General features: G+C 35.5%; 2 protein-coding genes across 2 annotated transcripts; both read right to left on the bottom strand.

Moving 5' to 3' along the window:
* Positions 1 to 304: 304 nt before the first annotated feature.
* csad (cysteine sulfinic acid decarboxylase) lies at positions 305 to 9998 on the bottom strand. Its single transcript, XM_082146222.1, has 14 exons — positions 9840 to 9998; positions 7516 to 7646; positions 7034 to 7160; positions 6785 to 6875; positions 4257 to 4479; positions 4075 to 4154; positions 3936 to 3990; positions 2490 to 2606; positions 2266 to 2330; positions 2072 to 2153; positions 1686 to 1885; positions 1011 to 1062; positions 819 to 908; positions 305 to 731 (listed from the first exon to the last, which is right to left on the bottom strand). Exons 1-14 carry the CDS (start codon positions 9853 to 9855, stop codon positions 558 to 560), a joined length of 1503 nt encoding a protein of 500 aa, XP_082002348.1. The 5' UTR covers positions 9856 to 9998; the 3' UTR covers positions 305 to 557.
* A 694-nt stretch (positions 9999 to 10692) lies between these two features.
* Positions 10693 to 16567, bottom strand: LOC309481374 (uncharacterized protein). Its single transcript, XM_082146283.1, has 4 exons — positions 16405 to 16567; positions 13528 to 13918; positions 12463 to 12531; positions 10693 to 12376 (listed from the first exon to the last, which is right to left on the bottom strand). Exons 2-4 carry the CDS (start codon positions 13850 to 13852, stop codon positions 12096 to 12098), a joined length of 675 nt encoding a protein of 224 aa, XP_082002409.1. The 5' UTR covers positions 13853 to 13918; positions 16405 to 16567; the 3' UTR covers positions 10693 to 12095.
* Positions 16568 to 16636: the final 69 nt, after the last annotated feature.

Here is a 16636-nt window from a genome sequence, read left to right as displayed (position 1 = left end):
AATATTAGGCAGTAAAAACTGTTTTCAACATAATTAATAAAAAAAATAAAAAAAATGTTTCTTGAGCAGCAAATCAGCATATCTGAAGGATTTCTGAAGGATCATGTGACACTGAAGACTGGAGTAATGATGCTGAAAATTCAGCTTAGATCACAGGAATAACTTCTATTTTAAAATATATATAAAAAAAGATCATTTTAAATTGTAATACTATTTCACAATATTAGTTTTACTGCATTTTAATCAAATAAATGGAGCCATAGTGAGCGTAATGATTTTCTTTAAAAAACATTAAAAAAAATGATTTATTAATTAAAACTATTATTCCAAGCTTAGTGTAGTGTTACATGGTAGTGTATGTGGGCCAGAATCTACGAGATTCATTCACTTTATGACTTCTGTAGATGCAAACATTTTTGCATGCTTTGTCAATGAAGTCAGTATTATGCACTATTTATAAGTCAAAATGAGTTTTAGCAACTTTTAGATAATCGCAAATTTAAAAGTGACAGGATGAGAGGGGATAATGGTAGACGGACCATTCATATTCAAACTAATTACAGGTCCTTCCCTAGTTTCTCCATCTCGTCGAGGAAGAAATCCATGTCCTTGGTGGTCAGCTGAGGTGAAACAACAACCATACGGAAGAAGTTGACGTGTTCGTCCATGGGCTGGTATCCCACCATCATTGTTCCACGCTTCATCATTCTCTCTTTGATGACTGGCGCCACCTGATGGTGTACATTGAAAACGACATGAAATAATTCAATGTGTAATGATTCAATTCTCTGCTACACCGACAATTAAGCGAAGCTGACCTTTGATAGCTTTTCCTGGTAATCCACACTGTTCTCCTTCCCTCTCAGACTGGGTGGAATGAACCAAAAGCAAACGTTCACAAAATGCCCCTATTGGAAAAAAACACACCATAGAGAAATATATAAACATGAATTGTATTTACATAAACATAAGAATACTGTTTTAGGTTTGTATGCAGTGCAACACTGTACCTTACAGACCAGCTGGAAATTGTCCCTTTTCTCCATTTCTTCAACTAAATACCTGGTGCAAATATAAATATTAAAATAAATACATATAAATATATTCAATAATTTTACAGTTTTATTCAAAATGATGCTTTTATTTTATTTTATTCAAAAGTTTCTAATTCAAATAAATGCTTTTCTTTGGAACTTATATCAACAACAACAAAAAATGAAAAAATGTTTTCCAGAAAAAAGCAGCACAACTGTTTTCTACATCGATAATAATAATAATAAATGTTTCTTGTGCAGCAAATCAGCATATCAGTATGATTTCTGAAGGGTCATGTGACACTGAAGACTGTAGGAAAGATGCTGAAAATTCAGCTTAAATCACAGGAATAACTTACATTTTACAATATAAAGAAAAGTTATTTTAAACTGTAATAATATTTCAAAATATAACAGTTTATACTGTATTTTTGATTCAAATAAGTGCAGCTTTTGTGAGCATTTTTGTCTTCTTTCAAAATAATGAAAAATACCTTACCAACCGAAACCTTTTTAATGGTATTGTATATATTAATCATATATTGCAATGCATTTAATAATATAAGTCAATAGTGTTCCACAATATGCAACATTAAAAAAAGATTGATGATGCATTATTCAACAACAACATCCAACCGATGCATCAAATACCTTGCGAGGGCAAAGGCCTTATCCACTCGCTCTGACAGACCGTGCGTTCCTATTGCCTTCCACATCAACCAGAGCTTCAAACAATCCACCTTACGGCCACACTGGATGGATTTGTCTCCTGTGTCTAAACTTGTATCGTAGAACTTGTCTTGCTGGAACAAGTAGGTTGCTTTTGCACTATGACAGTGCATTAGCAAATCCTACAGATTGAGAAGCAGTGGATAAAATGAGTGCACTGCACTTTTAAATATGCATTTGCGGGCAAGTCAATATACTACTTTCATTTTTGACTAATAAGCAAAAACATTGCATGAATTGACTTGCATGTGCTTAGAAGTAAAAAAAGAAAAGAGAGATGGATTTCTACATTCCACAAGCTTTCATACCGTGGTATCTCTGCACAAAATGGCAGAGCACTGCAAGCCCGCTAGAAGCATTTTGTGAGGGTTCCAAGTCACGGAATTTGCTCTGAGTGTTAAAAAAAGAGAAATGTTAAATGATTCAGTCAAGCAATTTCTCTATTCAAAGCACATTTTATCCAGGGCTCATTCTACTAGCTCAGAATGTGCAGAGCTCAAACCTTTCTAGTCCTGCAACCAGATGTCTGTGTTTTTTGGAAAACAACACGCTTCCTCCCCAAGCGGCCTGTAAAAGGAGAGAGATCCAGATAGTAACAGTTAGGATAGGGAGATATGCTATGTGAATATTTTAAGTGCAAACAACTGGATACTTTTAAAGTGGGGGCCACAAGCATATAGACGTGTTGCACAATGATGTTGCATAAGGTAACCACGCTCCACTTACGTCGACGTGCATCCACATGCCGTTTCTTTCACTTATGTCAGCAATGCGGTTCAAAGGATCGAAGGCGCCCTGCACTGTGGTACCCGCTGTGGCATTAACAAAAAATGGAACAGCATCCTGAAGGAGACACATTGGACAAACACCATTAACCTTTGACTCTATTAAAGTGATAGTTCATGCAAAAATGTAAAAAGTAATTCTGTCAGCATGTATTCACTCTCATGTGGTTCCAAGCCTGTATGACTTTTTTTTCACAGAACTTAGATGTTTCGCGTAAAGTTCACGCTGCTCTTTGCCATTTATCAAGAAAGCAGACGTGTATTTTGGGATCTTCCTCAAAAAAAGCTATCAAATGTCTTCAGAAGACTTTATGGTCACTGTCTGCTTTCACTTCATGCAAAAGAACAGCTTGGACGTTCAGCAAAACACTTCCTTTTTAAATTTCACGGAAGGTAGAAAGTCATACGTGTTTGGAATGAGATAATAGATCATTACAGAGTTTTCATTTTTATAGTGAACTATGTTCTCAATTATACACAATATTTCAGTTAACCATAATAATTCATTTTAATATTATATACACTACCATTTGGGGTCAGTAAAAAAATAATACTGTTATTTTCAACATTGATAATGTTGGACTACAATAAAATGTTAAATCTAGGTTTGTTTACAATAGTATATAAACTGAGAAAGTTTTGTACATTGTGTTTAACATTTTGAGGTATAGATGATGAGATTCAAAGAAGATTAAGTAAAGCAACCCAGGTGTCTGACATCAACCTTTTGTCTTTATGCACCTCCTGACCATTGGGCAGTGTCCAAAGTTAAGCTCAAGGCTTTGTCTCTATGATAATGTGACGGTATGGGCGATACGGTCAGGCTGATTGGATTAGCATATATGCACTTGATTGACACGGTTATGCAGATGAGATCAGGGCTGGGGAACTTCCGGTGAAGGGCTGACTCCTGTACTGCATTTGCATGCTTTGTTCAGATTGTCTCCGCCTCTATGTAATCCCTCCCCCTTGAAAGGTATAAACTCTACTGTGCTGAGCCTTAGTTAGACTTGGATGACTAAAGCGACGCACAGCGAGTTCTCAATAAAGAGTAACTTATGCTTGAAAGATATCCCAACGTCTCCCGGTCTCTGCTTCGACGAAGAAAAAGTTTACAACAATAAGAAGAAGAAATGCACCAAGCATATTAAAATGATTTCTGAAGGATCATGTGACACTGAAGACTGGAGTAATGATGCTGAAAATTGAGCTTTGCATCACAGGAATACATTATATTTTAAAATATATTAAAATAGAAATGTTTATTTTTAATTGTAATAATATTTCTGGATTTTTTTAATCATATAAAAGCAGCTTACTGATCCCAAACTTTTAAATGGTTCTGTAAATTAAATGTATTAATTTACCATATCATTTAAATATTTACTTGTGATTTTGCCTGCACGATTTTAGCCTCCAGGTCCTCTGGTATCATGCTGCCACTGTGGTGGAAAAAATTAACTTTTTTTAATAATTCAAAGTGAACCGCTGGTTTTCCAAAATATGTCAGAGATAAGAACCTGTACCTCTCGTCCGCTTGTACAATGAAAACATTTTCAGTTCCGATACCAAGAAAAGCAGCCGCTTTTTTCATTGAGTAATGACTCTGAAAAAAAAAAAGATGAAGAAACAAATATTACACAATACTGCTTTATGTGCCCTATTAAATCTAAGATTAGATTAGAATAAGTAATTCTTGTCTTTGTACCTGTCGTGATGTAAATACAGCCATCCGTGGTGTGGCCCACAAGCCTTTTGTCTTCACTTCAGGGAAGGCCCAGTATCGTGCGACGTTCATGGCATACATGTTGGAAATGGAACCTCCGGGACAAAATATCCCATCTCCTTCTGACCAGCCAATCAGAGAGCGGAGCTTACAGAGCACTTCCTCCTCCATCAGGACGAACACCGGAGCCACTTCATAGGTGTATCTGTAACAACTTCACACTGAGTACGTTGTGTATTGGTCAGGCATGATATGCACATGCACATGCACATGTATTAGTATTATTTTAGTATAATTGATATACTATTATAGTATTTATTAAGAATTTGACTAGATCTGCTGCTGTTGGTTATTGCTGACAAATGATCTGTAAGCATCTTATACATTTGATGATTACAGAGCTTATTTTTTTGCGATAATCCAAAACCCTTTTAAAAAAACCTATTGGGTTTTTGTCGAGGGAACAAGGGTGATGCTAACTGCCGATTGGCCTACAAATTTACATCATCCCCACACCACTCTAAAGTTTTGTGTCCCCCTAAGAAACGTTACATTCCCTTGCAAAACTTTTGTGTCCGCTTGAAAAGGACACAAAACTTTTGTGAGAGAATGCAAAAGTATTGACATTTAATTTTGTCCATCACCATTGCATTTAGCAGAGTATAAAAAATATATTATATACAGTATATACATATATGTTCTATTATATATACAGTATATATATATATATATGTGTGTGTGTGTGTGTGTGTAATATATATTGTGTATGTGTAATATATATATATATACACACACACACACACACTCACCTAAAGGATTATTAGGAACCCCATACTAATACTGTGTTTGACCCCCTTTTGCCTTCAGAACTGCCTTAATTCTACGTGGCATTGATTCAACAAGGTGCTGAAAGCATTCTTTAGAAATGTTGGCCCATATTGATAGGATAGCATCTTGCAGTTGATGGAGATTTGTGGGATGCACATCCAGGGCACGAAGCTCCCGTTCCACCACATCCCAAAGATGCTCTATTGGGTTGAGAGATCTGGTGACTGTGGGGGCCATTTTAGTACAGTGAACTCATTGTCATGTTCAAGAAACCAATTTGAAATGATTCGAGCTTTGTGACACGGTGCATTATCCTGCTGGAAGTAGCCATCAGAGGATGGGTACATGGTGGTCATAAAGGGATGGACATGGTCAGAAACAATGCTCAGGTAGGCCGTGGCATTTAAATGATGCCCAATTGGCACTAAGGGGCCTAAAGTGTGCCAAGAAAACATCCCCCACACCATTACACCACCACCACCAGCCTGCACAGTGGTAACAAGGCATGATGGATCCATGTTCTCATTCTGTTTACGCCAAATTCTGACTCTACCATCTGAATGTCTCAACAGAAATCGAGACTCATCAGACCAGGCAACATTTTTCCAGTCTTCAACTGTCAAATTTTGGTGAGCTCGTGCAAATTGTAGCCTCTTTTTCCTATTTGTAGTGGAGATGAGTGGTACCCGGTGGGGTCTTCTGCTGTTGTAGCCCATCCGCCTCAAGGTTGTGCGTGTTGTGGCTTCACAAATGCTTTGCTGCATACCTCGGTTGTAACGAGTGGTTATTTCAGTCAAAGTTGCTCTTCTATCAGCTTGAATCAGTCGGCCCATTCTCCTCTGACCTCTAGCATCAACAAGGCATTTTCGCCCACAGGACTGCCGCATACTGGATGTTTTTCCCTTTTCACACCATTCTTTGTAAACCCTAGAAATGGTTGTGCGTGAAAATCCGAGTAACTGAGCAGATTGTGAAATACTCAGACCGGCCCGTCTGGCACCAACCACCATGCCAAGCTCAAAATTGCTTAAATCACCTTTCTTTCCCATTCTGACATTCAGTTTGGAGTTCAGGAGATTGTCTTGACCAGGACCACACCCCTAAATGCATTGAAGCAACTGCCATGTGATTGGTTGATTAGATAATTGCATTAATGAGAAATTGAACAGGTGTTCCTAATAATCCTTTAGGTGTGTGTGTGTGTGTGTGTGTGTGTGTGTATATATATGTGTGTGTATGTGTGTATATGTATGTATGTATGCATATAAAATGTATACACACATATTATATAAACACAAACTTTTATGTCTGATGCGATTAATCAATTTAACAGCACTGATATATAGTTTTAGTTAATGATAACAACACTGTTTGCATTATCTCAAAATTCCAGACCCTAATTTCATCAATCTCTAATCAATACACTTTTTTAGATCAGGCTATATGATTATGTGGCTCCATGCTGTTGTCAAATTGTGTCATCTGATAACTTCAAGTGCTCTGATAAGTTACTTATTACAACAGGGTTTAACGGAACACTTCAGCAACAGTGTAACAGTTTACTGGAAGTTTAACACTGATGCACTCCTCAGTTAAGAAAAACGCCATATAGACTCATTTACAACTCTCTCCTGAGAACCTACGATGCACTTTCACTGTAACATATTAACATGAACACGTACTGGCTGGTGTTGAGGGTTTCAGTGAGGAGCCGTCCTGTCAATGCATGGTAGTCCACCCCAGCAAACAGCTGATTGAAGAACAGAGGATGACCTGTGAAGGAGAAAGGCTTTGGATCAGGATGTAACCACATATTCAAGATTTGGGAGGAACAAATGTAAACATTTCAGAATAAATCACTGAAAAACCCATGCAGGACGACAGCTAATATGAAAAAATAGGGGAATGTGATCCCAACATATGCCACCTACAGGTTTTAACACTGTATCTCGCCACATCTCGGACCCTCTGCATTAACTGCTTGTGAGATTCTCCATTTTCTCTGAGTTCGAGGTCCAGAAGAGCTCTCAGTTGATCTGGATCTTTCCACTCACACACCTGTGAATGCAAAGGCACGCAGTTCTTAAAGGGATAGTTCACCCAAAAATGACAATTCTGTCATCATTTACTCACTCTCAAGTTGTTCCAAACCTGTATGAATTTCTTTATTCTGGAATTCCATATTATTATTTTTTTTTCATACTATGGAAGTCAATGTGGTCCATCAACTGTTTGGTTACCCATATTCTTCAAAATATCTTTTTTTGTGTTCAGCAGAAGAAATAAATTCATACAGGTTTGGAATTTTTGGATGAACTATCCCTTTAAGACTATTAACATCTCAGAAGAAACAAGATAAGATAGGGAACACCCAGAAGTTGTTAAATGAAATGATAAACTCTTAAAAGACAACCTTCTCCTTCAAGTCAGTTCCTTTGTTAAGTATCTCTTCCATAATCACTTTGAAAGCCTCAGTAAGGAACAGCTTCCCATCCGACTCGTACATGTCTGATTCTTCCAGTTTGGCATGGCCATTCAAATATGCTGTGAAACACATTTAAAGGTACATCCATCACAAAATAAACCAATATATGCGTTAATCAAATATTATATATGAGTGTTTTGCAAACCCTATTCAAAATATTTAGATAAATTATACATACATATATATAATGTAATTTCTATGTGATAATGTATTTTGAACAAAATCATTTTTACATTTTTTTTTGTGGCACAGCAATTTTACAATTAAAGCAAATATGTTACTAACAAATACTACAAAAAACATTTTGGTAAAGCAATTTTCTTCTATAAAAAGTGACAAAATATATTTAAATACAATGAAAAACATTTTAAAATAATTTTTCTTCAATTAAAATTTACAAAAGGGTTTTCTATAAAGCAACTAAATTGTTTTTAAAGGTTTTTTGAATCATTAAATTTTATATATTTTTTATTATATATTATATAATTTTTTGTATTATATTTTGTAAAATTTTTTATAGAAGGATTTTGCTTTAAAAAAAAAATTTGTTGTAGTCTTTAAGTTTTTGTTACTTTTAATTGAAGAAAATTGCTTGTTTTTCATATGTTCATTTGGGGGGGGGGGGTGCTTTATATATAAAAAAGTTTAATTAGGTTAATGTCTCTACTAAAAAGATCAACATCTTCCAGTTTGGACATTGTTTAAACAGTAAAACAGGATCCAATCATCTATTTAATTTAAAAGACACAATAAAAAATGTGGATGATTGTATATTTCTTTACATTGTAGCCTATTGTATTATGATAAAGATATATCATTCGTATATTTTGTTTAAAGGAACACTCCGACTTTTTGGGACTTTAGCTTATTCACAGTATCCCCCAGAGTTAGATAAGTCCATACATAACTTTTTCATTTCTGTGCGTTCTGTAAGTGTTATTTGACGCACCCAGCGCTAGCCTAGCTTAGCACGAAGACTGAATGTAAATGGATAAGGTAGCATACTAATCCCAATAAGTGAAAAAATAATGCAAACATTTTCCTATTTATGTGTTGTGATCTGTATAGTCACAGCGTGTACAAATAACAAGGCTATATGAGACAGATACCATTTTTAATCGTATAAATACTGGGAACTATATTCTCACTGCGCTAATCACTCCGCCCAAGTAGCTGTGCTCCGACGCCTAGTGAGAATATAGTTCCCAGTATTTATACGATTAAAAATGGTATCTGTCTCATATAGCCTTGTTATTTGTACACGCTGTGACTATACAGAGCACAACACATAAATAGGAAAATGTTTGCATTATTTTGTCACTTATTGGGATTAGTATGCTACCTTATCCATTTACATCCAGTCTTTGTGGTAAGCTAGGCTAGCGGTGGGTGCGTCAAATAACACTTACAGAACGCACAGAAATGAAAAAGTTATGTATGGACTTATCTAACTCTGGGGGATACTGTGAATAAGCTAAAGTCCCAAAAAGTCGGAGTGTTCCTTTAAATGGCAATCGAACATGAAACGCCTGTCCTTCTTCACCTGAAGTCCCACTTTAGATGAACTTTTACTGGCTATGATACACTCCTTCGACCAGCTCTTCCACGTGTTATCAAAAAATGGTCCTACTTCCGACTTCTGAAGTCGTGATTACGAGCATGTCGTATTCAGATTTTGTCTTGAGAGGGCGTTCATGTCAATTTTTTAACCTAGGAAACTAGTTTTTACGATGATTACGATAGCACGTGAAGGCAGCTTTAATTCCCATGTTGCAATCGCGATATTTTATGAGAAAAACGTCATCGACGACCCAATTATTTTTTCTTCTTTTTGGAAATATGACACCAAAGAGCAAAACGGCTGTAAAAAGATTCAAAGACAAAAAGATTTAACTGTGATATGCCACCTTTTTTTCCCCCCCACATCTTTGTTAAGAAATAAACCAGCGGAATAAAATATTTTCTGCAGCCTTTTTCCTGTTTAGAAAGTTCTTGCCACGACACGTAGCAATTCCTGCAACTTATGCAATAGTTTCTAAACAATGCATCATTCATCGACTGCTCACCATAATAACCCATATAACGTTAGCTGCTACTTTTTCCCCTGCTTCTTATTATAATGAAACGTTTGCACGCGGACAGTGTTACATCATCAGCTTGAAAAGCACGATTCAGCAAAACTAAGAAATTAGTCAATTTAAGATAAACTTTATGCATGCATGCATCCAAAACAGAACAATCCAACTTCTCACCTTTTGATGAATTCATTGTGATCTATCGTGTCCTTTCTGCACTTAGCACATTCAATTCTACTGTAGCCTATCTGATGTGGTTAGGATGCCACGAGACCCTCAGTGCTTTAATGCCTTCATATACGTGATGCACACGCCCGATTCGTCATTCAAGTGTCATCCTATAATTGGATTAGAGTGATATGGGTGTCAACAAAAAAAATCAATCTTTAACTTAAAAAGAAAAAATAGCTTTCTAAATACCCAGTTATGATTGGCTATCAGTTGAATGCAATTTTTTTAGTAACATAATTATTAATGGCTGTTATGGTTGTTTGATTTCTTCAAATATCTCCAGTATTCTACCTTCTGCGAAACCATTGGTTAGTTTTATTGGCAAGGTCCTGCATCTTAGTTGATAAGGGGGCCAGATATATTTACTGTGCTAAAACTGTCTCGCACACAAGCAACCAATAAGAATGACCAGTGCAACAGCTTTACATGTTATATAATGACAGACACATTCATTTGGGTAATGCATGCTGAAAAACAGGGGTACAACGTTCAACATCTTCCAAACTCTGGGTGTTGTTCTAAGTTCAAATGAGACTGAGTTTGCTGATGAAAGAAAGATATATCCCTCCACGTATGTTTGTCAGATTGCACAATGATCCCACACATACTCACTCACAAGAGAGGAATGGAATGTCACAGGGTTCAAAAAAAAAATCTGTTATCTTATAGAAATAGTGTTTCCTATGGAATATTTGTGAATACTTGTGAATATTTGTATGCACAATTTAGATCGGCGTCATCAGCTCGTACTCATTTTGAAAAATGAAAAGGAATTGGAAATTAAATAAAAAAAATGATATCAACCTCATGATAAAGTTTATTACAATTCCATATAGTTTTTAATGTTTTGTCCATACAAAAGAAACCTTACATGATCCAGGGTTAACTAAAACTTGTATGATCAAAGCTGAATCAATATGAAATTAAAGAAGTAAATGAGATACAAAGATTCAGATGAGATAGAGATTCATAAAAAAAAAAACTTTCCAGGAGCCAGATTTTATAGCCTATAAAACAATAAACACAATACCGTAAATCTGACAAATATCTTAATTACACAATAAAACAGGCTATAAAACAACAACAAAGAAATAACCTCAAACTCTTTCATCGTAATGATTAATTTGTTCTCTTTATTTATATTTACTTGAAAATAACCCAACACCAGAAGCATGATCAATTATTTACAAAATGGAAATGAGATTTAGAAAAAAGAAAAGAAAAAAAAAATCAATATAAAATTACAATCACAGGAGAAAGTAACATGAAATATTCAAATTAATGCAAGCATGATAGAATTTTGAAATTAATGTTCCCACATAAGGTTTTAATCTATCAAATAAAAAAAGATTCCATGAAGTCTGCAAGGACTAGACGCTGTTTAATGACTGGCCTGTGCAATGGAATTGTACAAAGCTCCGCCTCCAATCCTATCACCTGCTTGGCATGCAAAACAAGGGTGAACAAGGGTGAAAATGCATCAGGGTGAAAATGCATCAGGGTGAAATAACGTGATACTTGCCGAGAGAGCGAAGGTCGCCGTTATGTTGCCAGATAGCTGCCTCTATTGGAACATAAATCTTTGTACATTTCCATCATAAACATGAGTCTTCCTTATCTGTTCATGGAATCGGTTCAAGTTTTAAGACTTAGATAAAAGCTTTCACATTCATTTACAAAAAAAAAAAGAAGAAAAAAAATGGAAATGTAGAATTGCTACGGTACAAATCAGGCTCACCTGATATTGTTAGGTAAAGAATATTATATTCCAGAAAGCACACACACAAGGTAGGAATGTAACTTGATCAAATAAGTAATAATAATGCCATAAAAAAATAAAACAAACAAATTTCCACACTCAAAAGTCTAACAGTTTATTCAGTCCTGCCCTTTAAAAAAAAAAATGTATGTATTACATTTTTTAAAAATGTAAGCATATTTTAAAATAACCTAAAAAAAGGTTTAAGAAAACTATTTGAAATACCCGCATTTTAGCTTGTTGCGTTTAAACGTTTCCATATTATTTCAAGCTTTTAGCTGGCCTTATTCATGGCTTTTACTAAACAAACCAACACAAAAATGAATTGTGAATTAAGTAAACATTCTTCAATATAACTGAATAGCAGTTATAGCTCCCTCTAGTGGTGTGCTTGCATGTGTACGCATGCAAAGTGCTACATAAATGCAGTCCTCTCTGTGGACTCAGTTGTTTTCCATCAGGAAGTTGATATTTCGGGGGTCTACGCCGCTGTCCTCTTGGGTTAGGAGGGAATAGAGACGAGCTGCCGTGGCTTGGTCCCTCTCACAGATGCTCCATTTGCGCAGCATGGCGAAAACCCGCTCTTTGTGCAGTTTGTTATCCTCCTCGATCTGCTGAAGAGTGGTGGTGTTCATACCTAGTGCCATTATGCCCACCTGCCTCCAGCTGTTCCCAATGTAGCCGGCCACCTTCATCATCTCCTTCTCACTCACCATCCTGGGCTCTGAGGAAAAACAAAGTTACGTAATGCAGCCGTGCGAACGTGAAGCTGAACAGAAGATGCAAAGCAGAAGTGTGTATGTGACTCACTGATTATAGACAGCTGCTCCTGTAGAACATCGTTTTCCAACACCTCATGCCTTCGTTTGGCTGTCGTCTCTGATAAACCAACATCATTTTCAAATTACAAATAGATTATGCATGTTCTGCTTAACAAAGTTTGAAGGCAATAGGGTGAACGGGCATTTTTACGCCATAAATTAAAAGGGAATATATATAGCAGAGAAAAAATATACTAATAGGACCCTTAAGGCTCGTTCACACCAAGAACGATAACTATATTATATACAATACCGTTGTTTATTCTAAGCAGGCACTGCAGTTTTGTCGTCTGCCGCTTTAAATGCTCCGTCTCTTTACCTCAAGATGGATTCTGATTGGCTGTCAATGTTTTTACCTTTCATCAGCTGGAAAATATCATTCTGAAAGTGATTCCAATGGTATTGTTTCTCTGTTATCATTATAGCTGTGATGTGGACTGTTATATTCTTTTACATTTAGAAATGATTTTTAGAACTATATGTTTATCGTTATAGTTATCATCCTTGGTGTGAATGGGCCTTTACAATTATTTGCATTGTGACATTATTTTCATGACAATTAAGCTCAATTTAACCCTCAGTTTTCATTAATGTAATACAAAGTTGTGCTGTGACAGTTTGAACTGTTACATAAAAATATATATTATCTTTCTCTTCAAGAGTATTTATACATTATGATGGCATTTATTTAATTAAATGTAATTTTCAAAAATCATTGCAAGACAGTATTTTTTTACTATAATACAGTAAAAATGACTATCCAGTAATGAGAAACATTAAAAATGAAAAAGAAAATAACATGAAGTTTTCTCTATATATTTATTCATTTCAGTTTTTCTGTTCAATTATTATTACTTTTATGTGAATCTTTTTTTTTTACTTATTTGTTATAATGCAAGTTTTCATTTTTAAAAAAGTGTAGTTACAAAATTAATTATCTTCTGCTGAAATTCTAAATAAAAACCTTTTCTTTTTTTTTTTTTTTAAATGACGACACGTTACAATAAGTCTTAATGTCTTCATAGTAGATAACGGATGGTTTATAAGATCATACCTGTGTTGTGTGGTGTCTTGCGTTTGTTGATTTGCAATTTTTTAAGGAATTGCAGTTCAGGAAATGTCTCTTGCATGTCTGGTGTTTTCAGCAATTTGAGGAAACTCAGAGCACGCTTGTTGTCTTTGTGAATCACATAATCCAAGATGTCCCGTACCTGATCTGAACGTTTGTTAATGTCTTTGATGTTGTTGTACTCATTATTGGACAGTATGCCACGGGCATGGCAATGCTGAAGCAGGAACTCTGTATCTCCCATCAGGGCCTTCAGGAGAGCTAGCTTGTGTTTCTGAATGAACTTAGTGCCATCTACTGGTCCATCCATTGCCTCTTGTGCTTGGTCAGTGTGAAAACCTGGATTTGACACTGGTTTTGAAAACGAAGATTAAGGCTGTAACAAAATCAGAAATTAAATTGTTTAAAAAAAAAAAAACGTATATAATTATATAAAAATGAATAACCACGGCACTTTAACTACAGCAAATTATTTCAAATCCTTTTCCAACTAGTTCAAGGTCAAGGTCAAGGTCAACTTTATTGTCAATTTCTTCACATTAAAGTTGACCTTGACCTTGAACTAGTTGGAAAAGGATTTGAAATAATTTGCTGTAGTTAATCAACATCTGTAAGAAATGCAAATAAATGGGATCAGCAAAATAAATATTTAAGTTTTTTTTATTTAAACAACTCAGTTATGATATCTGTTACTTTTAAAAGTAATTTGTTACAATATTGTTACACCCTTAAAAAGTAACTAAGGGAGTTTTCAACTAAAAATGGATCACTTTTTATGCGTTTAGGCTGTTCATTTACACGACAATGGCGTTTTGGGGCCTGAAAACACAAACTTCTGAAAACGGGATTCAAAGTGGACGTTTTTGAAAACAATACCGTTATCGTCTCTGTGTAAACTACAAAAACGCGAATTTGTGAAAACAGTGACGTCATGCGCATGCGCATGCGTATTACATGTTTCTTTACAAAGTCACATCGCCAACTACTGGCCTGGCATGAACAATACAGCGTTTTTAGTCGTTTTCGCAATCCATTTGAACAGGGATTGTTTTGACATCTGTATGTGAAAAATACGGAGGAAAAACCTTTTAAACCTACTTTTTAGTACATAGTTGTCGTGTAAACGTACTCTAATTGCGTTACTTTTTATGTAATGTAATGCATTTTTTTCACCGGAGCCCTTTCTCACCATGAGTAAAATGAATAAGCCTCAGGCTGAAGGAAATGCAAATTCACGCCTGTACAGTAGAAAGCGCAACTCAAACAAACCTTACAGCTGTGCTGCTGTTCTGGAACGCAGAAGAATAGGACAAAGCAGAAGTTTGACACACTTACTAAATACGAATAAAAACAAAGAAAATAAAACACAATGTGATGTTTATCTAAAGTAATTTTTTTATTATTCGTATGGTTGAATTGGATCATCAAAGGTCAGCAGAAAAGACGTTGTTTAATAAAGTGAGATAAATACATAAAATATATTTGCATTATTTACCATACTTAATCATTGCAGGTTTGCGTAAAATTCTGAGTTTGCAATCCCGTTTTTATTCATTTTGAGGGACACTGAATCTGTTTTTGTGTGCAAGTGAGATGAGTAAATGCCTGCTCACATTTAGTCTAGAACTACAATAACCATCATGTTCACACACTCCTGATTTCTCTCAGGACAGGAGAGCTATCAGTCAATAAATGGGAAAACAAAGTAACTTGTGTTACTTATTTGAAAAAGTAACTCAGCTACCTGAAAAAGTAATCTGATTACACATCTTGTAATGCACTACATCCAACACTGATCTGTTCATAAATGTATTTAAAAAATAAATCATTTATTCCCCATATGGTTCTTACCCCATTTTTACCTATATGAAACGCTGAAAAATTCAGAACTAAAGGACTTGATAGATAGGACAGGAGAATATTTTACTGATCCCCATTAGGGAAAATTGAGGCATTGCACAAATAGACATATCAAAAAATAGAATAACTAATAATAAAATACAATACAATAATATAGTGAAAGATGAAACAAATAAAATAGAGCATATATCGTGTAATAAAATACTTGGTGTTGTGGCAATAAGCAGCAATATAAAAAACATATCAACAGATGACCTCATGACTGTAGTAGCTGAAGCATCATTGGTGGTGTTCTTCATCTTCATCATGAGTCCCTCCCATTGACAAGTTTTTACAAACCGCGCGGCACAAAGGCTAGCCTACTCTTTGTTATCATTTCCAGATTATAAAGTACACATAACTTATAGATTTCAAGGCTAAATGCACGTGATGATTACACACACATTAATCGAATAATGCTGCACAATGTTTCTTTTATTGTTGGTGTAAGTGTGAATGGCGCATCTCCCTCTGCATAGGGGACTTCCAGTTTAGTGCTTCACTATCACAGCTGCGTCATCTTTGTTTACATTCAATAAACGACGATGGCGCCCATTTTATTAAATTAGTAGAGCTTTTGTTTGCTCAGGAATAATAGAAAAGCCTAAACTGCCTAATTTACAAGTGCATATCGATTACAAACACCTTGCAGACACTCGCATCATTAGAGAAGCAAAAAAGACGCGCGAAAAACGGAAAAGAACAAAGAGATACAACTGATGCAGCACGCGCGTTCAGTTCCGATCTACTTCCGTTTTAAAATAAAATAGCGTTATTGTTACGGGTTGCAAATTTGCGCGCGGTCACGTTGTTTTCAGGTTATTTTTTATTGTAGCAAACTGAAAGTTTGAAATCCAGCGCTTTTTTCATCTACACAGAGAAATAGAAATCACCGAATGGTTTACACACATTAATGAAATAACATTTCGAAAGTCTTTGAGCACGAAAGTCAGTTTTGTTTACCTCGGTTTGGCGGCGGGAAACGATGTCTCATCCACACTTCATCCGCATGTAATATGATATTGATAAAACATCTAGTGCTGCTGCCGCCGCCTTCTGGACAGGCATTGTTATTCATTTACCTACAACTAATGCTATTTCTGTCTGCAGAGTTTCACTATCAACAACTCAAGTGCCCCTTCTTTTTTATTCTAATTAATCCTATTCTACAGATTTGACATACTGAACTTAAAGT

The sequence above is a fragment of the Leuciscus leuciscus genome (genome assembly GCF_965113295.1).
Source record: "Leuciscus leuciscus genome assembly, chromosome: 18".
NCBI classification, from domain to species: Eukaryota; Metazoa; Chordata; class Actinopteri; order Cypriniformes; family Leuciscidae; genus Leuciscus; species Leuciscus leuciscus.
Note: the sequence above shows the minus strand (reverse complement) of the source record. Positions and strands in the feature narration are given on the sequence as shown.

Excerpts from the sequence above, each read along its gene's own strand:
- LOC309481374 (XM_082146283.1), bottom strand. The coding sequence starts at position 13,852 with ATGGATGGACCAGTAGATGGCACTAAGTTCATTCAGAAACACAAGCTA. Across the intron at positions 12,532-13,527 it reads CAAGACACCACACAACACAG|AGACGACAGCCAAACGAAGG; the intron begins GTATGATCTTAT and ends TTGGTTTATCAG. Across the intron at positions 12,377-12,462 it reads GGAGCAGCTGTCTATAATCA|AGCCCAGGATGGTGAGTGAG; the intron begins GTGAGTCACATA and ends GTTTTTCCTCAG.
- csad (XM_082146222.1), bottom strand. Across the intron at positions 2,607-3,935 it reads TCGTGCAGGCAAAATCACAA|GATGCTGTTCCATTTTTTGT; the intron begins GTAAATATTTAA and ends TGTCTCCTTCAG. Across the intron at positions 1,886-2,071 it reads TTTTGTGCAGAGATACCACG|GATTTGCTAATGCACTGTCA; the intron begins GTATGAAAGCTT and ends CTCAATCTGTAG.